An 11,382-nucleotide genomic window follows, 5' to 3' on the forward strand; every position below is an offset into this window, starting at 1 on the left:
GTGGCTGGTTTCCTTAGCTCTACACCTGTTTTGCTCTTGAGCCTTTGCCCAAAGCCTTTTTCCCAGGACCAGTTTTGATGATTAAAATCCACCTCCATTTAAGCTACATAGTGTCCAAGTTTAACCAAGTCATTTTGGCCTTTGATACAGGAAAAAAAATTACCTAGACAGTGCCTTTCTCCTTGCCCGGCAGGAAAATGAGGAGAATAATAAATGTAATGATTAACAAAGGTGCTGCTCTTCCATGACACTTAAAATCCGTTGCCTGAGATGGAGTTACTGCCCTCCTTGTCAAAGACAGTGACCCATAACACCATGTCTACAGTGGTCATGATTGGGCCATAACCTGATTCAAGTACAGATTCATTTCTGTACAAAGCAGAAATATGCCAGTTTTCAGCATGAGAGGCTGGAACACCCTTGAGCCTGGAATGGGTTGTTTTCCTGTTGATGGGAGCTTCCCAGGGCCAGCCTCTATTCCATTTTTTCTCAACCTTGGCAACTTGAAGATGTGTGGACTTCAACTCCCAGAATTCCCCAGCCAGCCATGCTGGCTGGGGAATTCTGGGAGTTGAAGTCCACACATCTTCAAGTTGCCATGGTTGAAGAGCACTGATCTAGATTAAGAACTTGGTGGCATGAATGATGCAGTTTGGGGCTTTAAATGTGATAGAGTTCAGGCTTGGCCTGGTTTATTTTATTTTCAAAATAGTGAAGATATAGTTCCCTTTATTCAAGCATCTTGGTGAGCGCCTGATAAATCTTGAAGGCAGAATTTAACAAGAGTGGCAGACAGATGTATTACAATCAGTTCTCTAACCTAACACTAGCAGCCAGCAGGTCTGCCCACCTGCAGGATACTCCATTCCATCCTCCGTGAGTTTTCTTTTTCTTTTTTTCAACCGACAAGCTATGCTCCATGGCTACTGAGCATGCTCAGACTTAATTTTAAGTGCTGGGGATTAAAAAAAAAACTTTATATTTTGTCCCGGTAGTATTTTCCTTTATCACCCTTAAGGACGAAAAGGCAAGGTTTTTCTTTCCCTGCAAGTATGTGGATTATCAGAGACCTCACTTTGGCTCCATTTCTGTTGCCACCCTCTGTAATTAGCACTTAAAGGAATGAATTAGTGCATTTTGACATCTTTAGAGTACTTCAATAACCAAAGTGCACAGCTTTTATTATAACTAAAGAGCCAAGGCAGGCTGGTGTTATTATCCCCATATTGCAGATCAGAAGACTGAGGTCACCAATTGAGTTCATGGCTGCAGTGAACTGCTGGTATGGCCACTCCCCTCCACCAGAATCTGAGTTGGCAGAGTTTGCATCCAAACGATAGGTACAGGAAATACAAAAGCAACTCCCCCCCCTGCTTTTCCCTGTAAAGAAATCCACTTTTAAGGTCTGTGTTACTCTATTCCACTTCAAGGGAGAGCAAAAGGTTAATGCTTTGGCAAAAATATGAGAAGCATTTGGGGAGGTAGCAGATGGCATGGAAGGGGGCAGGAAGCAGCCTGGAGGAACAACGTGGTTCAGAAGGGGTTAAGACCGAGGAGGGCGTGGATTGGCATTTTCCTGTCTTGACAGCCTGTATATACAGCAAGCAGACCAGCTGCCGGTGGTGTGGAGCTCACTTCCCTTGCTTGCCCGAAAATCTTCTGGTGCCTGGATGTTATTGAGGGATGCTGTTGTGCCTTTTAAGGGTACCCAAAGGTGAGTCCATAAACAGCCCTGGTTCCTGCACATCTGGTGACCACCAGGTTAGAGAACAGCTGCTCAGGAATTGGCCTCCCTTGGCCTTGCTAATGGCCCTGCTGGCTAAGAATTCTCTCCCCCTTCATGTGGAGGGACCCGATTAGGGGAGACTATCAATTCAGGTTCAGAGAGAGAATTGACATACCCTTTATCCATTTTTCTGTGTGCATTTTAATGCCTGATTGTGGGTGGTGAAAAGGAAATCCCCTTTATGGGTATGTATCCATCTAGGCTTGCAGGGTGTGCTAAGTTAAAATGGGGTTGGCAGCTCTCTCCCTGGGGGCAAGGATATTTGCTGCAAATGCGGCAATATTCAAACAATTACCCATCTTTTACAGTTACCGTTGGGACCGACACGCACACAGAGTGACTTACTGGCAGGAAACACCTCTGCCATCAGTGTGGCCCAGCATTGGGCTAGAGTTATATACATTTAATATTTTAATTAAATGTTTTTAACTTTTTAAAGTTTAATTAACACTTTCCCCCTTTCTATTGCCTGCATTTCTGACACGAAACAAGACAAGCTTGGTGTGTTTTGTGAACCTAACCAGTGTGCTTCAGGATGCAGCGTATACCCCAGCAGTTGTTTTAATTCCAGAAACGAGAGGTCCTGGGTTATGTGTCAGTTTTTTGCAATGTTATATATTCATTCACCCAAGTCATCTGTTGGCTTTCTAGTCAGCTGGATGTTCAGGGTAACTAAAGACAGCAGAAGAAAGAAAATGCAGGCTAATAATGCCAAATATTAAAATTAGTTGCCTTGATGTACATGTGCTTTATCTATTTAGAAGGGAATCTTAAGGAGCTGAAGGATTCGTGACAGAAATTTAGGCAGATGAGATCCTATGCTGTAAACTTTAGGATAACGTTTTTCAAAGTGGACCTTAGTAGACTTTTATCACAATAAATCGGTAAAATCCATAATATGGCTGTCCACAACCTTGTGTCTTACAGCTGCCTTGGATTATAAGATCCATCATCCTTAGATAAAGTATGATGGGTGCCGTAGTCCGCTGAAGGGGAAGCAGGCCTGAGGATCATGCTGAGGGGGCAGAAGTTAACCAACACATCCAGAAGGCATCAGTTTTGGGTAGGTAACCCCCAAATGGCACAAGATTCTTGTCTAAGAGCCAACTCTGGAGACTGTGGTGGGGTGGTTCCTCTGGTGAGCAAGTAGCAACTCAGAGCAAGCATTTAGGGGAGTCTCCTGCGGCTGGTGTGGTAGTTGGCTTCTGTGCATATGTATCCCATTTGATGAGGTCTGTACTTAACAATCCAAATTTGGAGGGTGTGTCCCAGGGAGGAAGGAGACTGCAAGCACCAGACAGGCTTATTTATAGCTGTGGATTCAGGAGGCAAAAGTTCAATAGAAATTCGGTTTGTAGCCCCCCTGCTCAGACCCTCACATTTTAGGAAAAGGTGTTCAATCTCTTGGGGGATCACGACACGACCTCTTCTGGAGCCCTTCCATGCATTCTGTGACAGCAAGATGAGCATGTATCTCATAAGAAATTGTGGTCCACCATGTCCTTTTGAAATGCTACCTAAGAACTAAGAACTCAGCAATAGCTTTAATTTGGGAGGAGGAGAAGAGGGATTTTCATGGGGTTCCTCTTAGCTGACGGTGAGCCATTTTCCAAGAAGGACTGGGCCACTGAGTCTAGCTGCTTTTTGATTAGGATCACATTTGGACCCTAGAGGATGGGAGAGACTCACCAGGGCAGGTCTGTTCCCCAAGGAGAGTCTCTGGTATGTCCCCACAACTGGCAGCAAGCTGTGTTTGATTATGCCCATAATGCCTGTGATAGGATGTGATTCCAGAACTTTGTAGAGTACTTCAATAAATGGCTTCAGCTTCAGCTCCTGGTGCCTGAACAATTCAAACTCCTTAATGTTTGTGCAGATCAGGTATTAGTTGTGGACCATGCCATGAAGGTGGGAGCTCAGCTGTGTTCCGAGAGGATTGTGCACCAACATCAGAATTGCTGTAGGGCAGGGGGCCCTTTTGAGACTTCCCATGTGAGATTGTTTTCCAGGTGGAACTAGCAAGGGTTGAACCTGAGATTTCCTGTATTCAAAAAAGTGTTGAATGCTTTGAGGACTTAAGAAAAATATTAGGAAAGGCCCAAACAGAAAGTGAAACAATTCATGCAATCGATCAACAATACATTAATATTTTGTTTTTGTTTTTTTAAATGAAGGAGCACAAATGATATGGGTATAAAAGAGGGTGGGGAAATCTGTTGTGTCCAGATATTGCTGCATGACAGCACCCAGCCTCTCTCCCCATTGGCCATGTTGTAGTTCAGAAACACCTGGAGGTCTACAGATGAGACAAAAAGATTTACTCACTTTGATTGGGATAATAAACATATGAACCCCTTTATGTTTCTTATGTGAAAAAGTGAAGCTGTGCACACAAGCGATGTTTTCGTTCATCTTTCATCTTTTGAGAAGAGGGAACATGGGAAGATATAAAAAGGTTTATAGCTTTGGGACTAGCAACTGATTTCTAGCCTAGAATTTTCTCTTTGGCCCAGGGAACAATGCCCATTTTCTCCTGCTGCATATATATAATTTTGAGGATCAAAAGGGACACAGCCATCAACAACTGCACAGGCTGAAGGGGAAGGGAGAGACGGAGGTTAGGGAAGTCAGCAGAGAGTAGACAATTCAGGAAATGACTCCCTTGTTTCTCAAAACAGAGGGAGGGAGCAATGAGTTCAGCATGTGGCTTCTGCATGGCTGGTTAGGAGGAAGGTGAACAAACCCAGTCATGCAAGGTACTGAAATTTCAGTTGGGCATCCCAAGCAGCCAGATTGTTGCTCCATCTAGCTGCAGTTGCTATGCTGAAAGACAGAGGAGCATCTGAGATCTGTATCAAGGCTAGATGGAGCAGTTATTAGGGCTATTATATCTGGGCTAAAACAGAGAGGATTCTAACTGTTGGTAGCCATCTAAGAGTCAACTAATTTTTGTACCCCAAATAATGGCAGTCTAGCTTCGTACTTGGAATATTTTCACTCCATACATGCTTTGAATCTTTCCTGCCATTTGTTCCACACACAAATATTAGTAATCTGAGGAAAAAGGTGATCTCCACCAGGAGCCTGTTTGGGGCAGTGGCTGAGGTGCTGGGTTGAAACCAGGAGACAATGAATCCTAGTCTTGCCTTAGACAAGAAAGACAGCTGCTCAATCTGAATATCTTGCAAAATAGATAGGATTCTCTTTTGGGATACTAGATGTCCTGGGTTCAATTCTTAAACAAGACAAGACAATAAGTGGAGAGAGGAACTGCACCCTTAAAAAAAGTTTGGAAGGGATGAGAAGAAGGGACAATACTGAATGATGGAATATCGGTTTTGCATGCAGACATTAACATTTTAAATTGCTTCAGTTTTAAAAAAAAACGTAGATATTGAGTGACAGCAGGAAAACCCTGGAGAGCAACTGTCCATCACAACAGGCCAACTTTCTCCCAAAATAGGGGTCTTCCATCCTCATAACCTTTCCATTGGCATGGCTTTGGCCATGCACTGTGTGGGATTATAGAAATTTAAATTCTGTGTTCCTAAGAGTATGTGTCAGAGTTCCTACATCCATGTTATCTGCATGAAGAAAGTGGCCAAATGTGCTTAGGTGAGATGTTTCAGAGCTCTTCAGTCTATTTGGCTTAGCAAGAAAGTACCAACTGCATTTCCCAAAGCCAAATGGTTCTGGGAAAGTTAGAAGGTGCTAGACATTGGGTGTGAACCCAATTTAGTGATCTATTGGCTTCTGATTGTCTAATATATGAGCTTAGATGGCCTTTACAGCACCTTCGGCTTCTCTCCTAATACATACTGTAAATAACCATCTGTAATCTCACTGAAGGGCAGAAATAGGTATAGAATCATAGTCTCCTACCTATTGAACTCAACTGCCCTCTCACATAGCAGCCATTCTTTGATTTACCATCTTTCCCATTCTTATTTCTGCATGAGAGCAGGTCCATTTTGCTCTTAACTGAAAGAAGATCAATGACAGGTGTTGGAAGAAGTTGTTGAAAATCTTACGTTGAAGCGTTTTTTTTAAAGGACCTATGGCCCATCCCCATAACAATTCCATTTACAATCTTCCTGAATGTGGCAAATTATTAACTAGACAAAAACTGGAGAGGAAGTCAAAGTCTCAGCTTTTCAAGCTCTTTTTCATTGCAACCTTATTTGTTTGGTATTCATTCACCGTTTAAAATTAGCAAGGGTGAAATGGCTGAGGAGCAGGAATTAACCTGAAGAGGCAAAAGCCACTATAATTTTACTTCATTCCATCAGCATAACACAATATCTTCCCCAACCTGGTACCCTCCAGATAGGCTAGGATTACCACTCCCAGAATTCCCAGTCAGAAGGACCTGCAGTTCTAGGAGTTATAGTTCTGACAGCTCTGAAAGCCTTCAGGTTGGAGAAAGCTAGCCTAGCATATACATTCTCATCTGTTGAAGAAGCACCAAATAAATCTGGCCTATGGCATACTCCATTTATGTTGCCTCAAGATACCTACCACTAGTCAAGGTTGAGCTCTAGATAATTAAAAAGCAGATAGACAGGCAAGGCTATAGATATAGTCAGAGGTGAAAAAGTAAGAGTGCATCAAAACCCACTCCCGTGGAAAAGCCGTTGGCTCAGGAAACCCTAAACTTGAACAGGAAGTAATTTTTGTAGCCCTTTCTGCCCAGCAAAACTCAGTGGGCACATCCTGAACGAATGTTCCCAGGTAGATGTTTCCATCATGGAATTCTGATTGGTTAATACCCAAAGGATTCCCGATTCAAACCTCAGAAGTGCACTGCATATACTCCTGCAAGCAGCTTTGGAACTGGACAGTAGAATTCATCCAATGGACATGCTAGATTCTATCACACTCTGCCTATCAGATCGCATCAGCGATCTACCATTCCCTCCCATCCTGGACCCTAGCAGACTTTTCCAAGATCTTTCCCAGGATGGGGAAACTTCATGTCTGTCCAGAAGTTGATTGAACTCAAACTCTCAACAGCTTCAGCCAAGTATAGCCAAGAATGAGGGATGCTGGCAGCGTATAATCCAGCAACATCTAAAAAGAGACAGGTTCTCTGTGCCTACTTTTTCCCCAGACAAAAAAACTAGGCATCCTGTTCCAAAGCATCACCAGCATTTCCTGGCATTCCTTTATGAAAAGGAAGCAGGCATGGTGGTCCACCTCAGGCCAGCCCTCCTTTAGGAACCGAGATTTACTTCAAATTGCTTGAAACGGAAGAGAAGTCCCTAACACCCACAGTGGCTTGTCTAACCTCCCACTGTCTCCACCTTCCTGCCCCAGACTTGGCTGCCCTCGTACAACGGATTGCCTGGAGGAGGGTAGAATAGCTTTTGTGCTTGCATTTGCTTGCGGAGTTTGCTTTGTTCTGGGGATGGCTGAATCTATAAAGATAAGGCTGCAAGTTCCTCTATTTTTTCCTGCTTGGCTTCCTCTTGGACCCTCTGCATGAAGACCATGGAACTCATTTGACACTGTGCCCAGCAGGGCTTCCTCTTCTGAAACAAATCTGTCTGGGGCATCTCTTGGCCCTGGGCAGCATTTTGGACAGGTGTAATAAGCATGGTTTTTAAAAACCTGGCTTGTTAATGTTGGAGCATAAAAATGAAATCCTTCCCTTCTTGTCCAGTGCCAAGACGCTGACTGGATCTAAGTGATATCACCTGACCAAGTGAAATTTGCCACAGATACTATGGAATAACTTGGTGAGCTGGTCACTGAAGGGAGCCACAGAGATGATCTTGGAGAAAGTATGCAGAAACCGTTTCAACAGCAGAAGGTGCTAAAACATGCCTTGAGCCAGGGAAGCTATTAGGAAGAGTCTCAGTCTGGCTTCTCCTTTAATCCCTGGGGTATAAGGGGGAGGGAAGGGGAAAACATGGTCAGGCTTGTAAGATGCTGTTACAATAGCCTATCTTAGGTCTAGTCATCCTGAGGAGTCTGTTTCTTGATCTGGACAACCTTGAAGGGCAGACAGTCATGAAGTAGTGGACCTGCCCTCCAACACTTGTTAACAATTGATTATATTTAATGTAGCAGAAGGGGGAAGATTCATTCATTCATTCATTCATTCATTCATTTATTCATTCATTCTTGTGCCTTCAAGTCAGTCTTGATTTCTGGTGACTGCCTGGACAAGTTCCTGAACTTTTCTTGGCAAGATTTTGAAAGTGGTTTGCCCTTACCTCCTTCTTCCTAGGGCTGAGAGAGAAGGACTGACCCAAATCACTCAGCTGGCTTTGTGCTTAAGGTGGGACTAGAATTAACCACTACACCAAACTGGCTAAATATATTTTATTTAATGTAAGGTAAGGTAAAGGTTTCCCTTGACGTAAAGTCCAGTCGTGTCCGACTCTAGGGGGCGGTGCTCATCTCCGTTTCTAAGCCTTGGAGCCGGCGTTGTCATAGACACTTCCGGGTCATGTGGCCAGCATGACTCACGGAACGCCGTTACCTTCCCGCCGAAGCGGTACCAATTAATCTACTCACATTTGCATGTTTTCGAACTGCTTGGTGTGCAGGAGCTGGGACGAGCAACGGGAGCTCACCCCGCCGCGCGGTTTCGAACCGCCGACCTTCCGATCGACAGCTCAGCGGTTTAACCCGCAGCGCCACCACGTCCCTATTTAATGTAATTGATGCTAAATGAAATCAAATTTATTTTTTGTCCAGACCTGCTTACTTTTTGGAACCTATTCCTCCCCCATATGCCACCACAAGCCACGTGTGGCCACTGCTTGAAAAAATGTGGTGCACCACAGCCTAGTCCAGCTTCCTGCTGATACAGGAAACTCACCATAACAGGACCTTCATATATGGCCATCCATTCTTTGCTTAAAAGTATCTGAAGAAAGGAAGCACCGTTTCCTAAGGCAGCCTGTTCACTGCTGAAACTTGAACCAAAAGTTGTACCTAATGTTTAGCTGAAATCCCCTTTCTTGTCATTTGTTCACACTGGTCAGGAATTTTGGAATTTAAGTCCAACTCATTGCAAGAGCTGCAGTTAAGAAAGATTGCCCTAAGCAGGGCACTCACAAAACCATAGAACAAAGAGGGAATTATCCTGAAGTAAGACTTTTTGCAACTTGGCCCACTGTGGCCAATCCATTTGAGCTGGACCATGGCAGTTTCCCAAATGGTAGGTTAGCACTTCAACAAATGCTCACTTCATATTTTTTTTCAGAAAGCAAAAAATTAATCATGACAGATGATCCTATTCCCTTAGTCTGAATTTCCCAGCAATTCCCATCTTTCAAGAATCGCAATGTGATAGGAAATCACGTTCTGTGTTTGCATTATCTCATGAATCTTCTTCTCTGCTCCTAGGGCAGCTGTGGAGTGGCCAGCATCCAACTGTGCTCTCTCTTCACAGAAAGGGGATTTCACTCCTCTTTGGAAGTGTGGCTGAATTTCAATAACATGAAGTAAAAAAAAAGCAAGCAAGGAAGTAAACTGGTTTCCAGCACTGCAGAAGTGATTGTGGAAGGGGTAGCCAAAACCTCATGTGGGACAACCATATACCTTTTACCAAGGGTGTGTGGGGTTGGACAAAATTCTGCTAATTCCCTTGGCCTGCTAGTCATAATCTGTTTATGCAATTATTGCAGACCAAAAAAAAAAAATCCTGGTCTTGAAAGTTGCGTAATATCTGAAACTGTGGATCCAGAATGAGGTCTCTTTCTCCAGGAGATGGACTTTCTCCTCTGGGTCTGCTCACTCGAGGGCCTGATTACTTGCGCAGGCAGCTGGAGACAGGCAGTGGTGGGCGGACGCCGAGTGCCGTGGAGAGGCTGGAGGCTGACAAAGCCAAATACGTCAAATCTCGGCAAGTGATCAACAGTCGTCAAGAGCCGGTTCTGCTCAGCTACACTCCCCGGTCTTCCCCGTGCTGCAGGAGACCCCTCACCCTCCACCAGCAGAGTGAATTTCCTCAGGGCTTGATCGCAGACCAAGATGGCCTCAGCCCCAAGAAGCAGCCCCCTTCTCCTCCGTCACCCATAGCACGGCGAGGGGGAGGCAGGCGCCTCCTGAGGCCTGACTCACTTGTCATCTACCGGCAGAAACGGGACTGTTCCACTGTCAACAAGGAGAACAGCAAAGGGTACAGCCTAATGAAGTGGCTGTTTCAGGGTCCGCTGAGGGATGGACATCATAGCTGTCCTTCCTCAAGGAGTCTGTTGGGGGATGGACACCTGGAAGTGACCCAAGAAGAGAACTCCATGGTCTGGGTACCTGCAGAGATGGAGGACCCCAGGACTGCACAATCCGTGGGCATCCTAACCAGATTCACAGGTTGTGAGTCTGAGCCCGGTCAAAGAGGCCAGGTCAGTGCTCAGCCCAACGTCAACCAGCCCTTTCATTCCTCGGGCCCTCACCCAATGGAGGCCAAGAAACAGCTGACTCAGAGTTATTCTCTTCCTCTTTCAGAGAAAGAACGGTTCTTTAATTACTGTGGCTTGGACCAGAATCTGGTAGAGGTGCTTGGAGCTGAACGATTCAAGCCAGGGAGCTGGGAAGTGAGTTCCTTCTGCATTGGGTCAGCTAGTTCCGAACATGGTGGTCTTTCCTATAATGGGGAGAGGTTGTCTGCGGAAGAGCCAAGTGGAAAGCTGCCTGTGTCGGTCTCCGTTGTTGAGCGAAATGCCCGTGTCATTAAATGGCTTTACAGCTGCCAGCAGGCCCAGACTATGTCCAAAGAATCTACAGTATGAACTCACAAAGGTCTGATCTCTAAGGCTCTCCCTTTATCCCAAGTGAGGGGAAGTTCTGTTTGTGAGGAGATGGCAAAGTTCCCACTGTGGGAAACAGAACAGGGAGAAACCATTATCTGCCAGCAGATGTGCCTTTCTAGGAAGAATACTTGGCCCTGAGCTTTCACTGAAATCTTCCCAGTCAGTGCCTAATCATCATGGTTAATAATGGTTAATCATCATACTGAGAATCCTGGGAGTTGAAGGCTAACCCAGGTGGAAGGCATCAGGTGGAAAAAGTTTCCCTAAAAGTATCCTTGGCGATAAGGATATAGTATCCAGGCTAACTTAAGGGCTAAACTTTGAAGAACATGTCTTGTTCCCATCCATAGCAGATGAACACATTTCCCTTTCTTTCCACATTTATTGATAGCCATTGTGGTGCAGCAGATAACACAGGGAGGCTTGGATTCAGGTCTCTACTCACCCATGAAATTTCCTAAAGAGGAAGGTTAGATTTGCCTATCACCTTTTCTACAAGGCTGTTGCAAAGATACATCCCGATCCTCCTAGCAAACAACCCCAGCATACATAGGTTGGTTGGGTAATTAATCACTGCTCCAGTTAGCCATCTGGTGAAGTGATGAGCTGTAAGGAATTTCCACTCCTGTTGGCAGACTGTCACGCTGAACTATCCGGAATGTAGTCCTGTAATTGAATCATCCAGGTTTTTTTCCTGATACTATGGTTGAAGTCCAGTGTGCTCGGCTCCAGTTTTTCCTTTATGCTGAAGCCTGTATGACTTGTTCCACTTTGCTGCAGGATGAGTCTGTTTCTGTGTGTTTCTAATAAAACAAAAAAGTTGTTGATAAA

The 11,382-nt window shown here is 44.8% G+C and overlaps 1 protein-coding gene across 1 annotated transcript; it reads left to right on the forward strand.

Moving 5' to 3' along the window:
- The first annotated feature begins 1,381 nt into the window (after positions 1–1,381).
- Positions 1,382–11,382, forward strand: FAM110D (family with sequence similarity 110 member D). The gene is made up of 3 exons (XM_063312648.1): positions 1,382–1,714; positions 2,714–2,853; positions 9,151–11,382. Exon 3 carries the CDS (start codon positions 9,487–9,489, stop codon positions 10,528–10,530), a length of 1,044 nt encoding a protein of 347 aa, XP_063168718.1. The 5' UTR covers positions 1,382–1,714; positions 2,714–2,853; positions 9,151–9,486; the 3' UTR covers positions 10,531–11,382.

Source organism: Candoia aspera, chromosome 10, assembly GCF_035149785.1.
Source record: "Candoia aspera isolate rCanAsp1 chromosome 10, rCanAsp1.hap2, whole genome shotgun sequence".
In the NCBI taxonomy this organism is placed as follows: Eukaryota; Metazoa; Chordata; class Lepidosauria; order Squamata; family Boidae; genus Candoia; species Candoia aspera.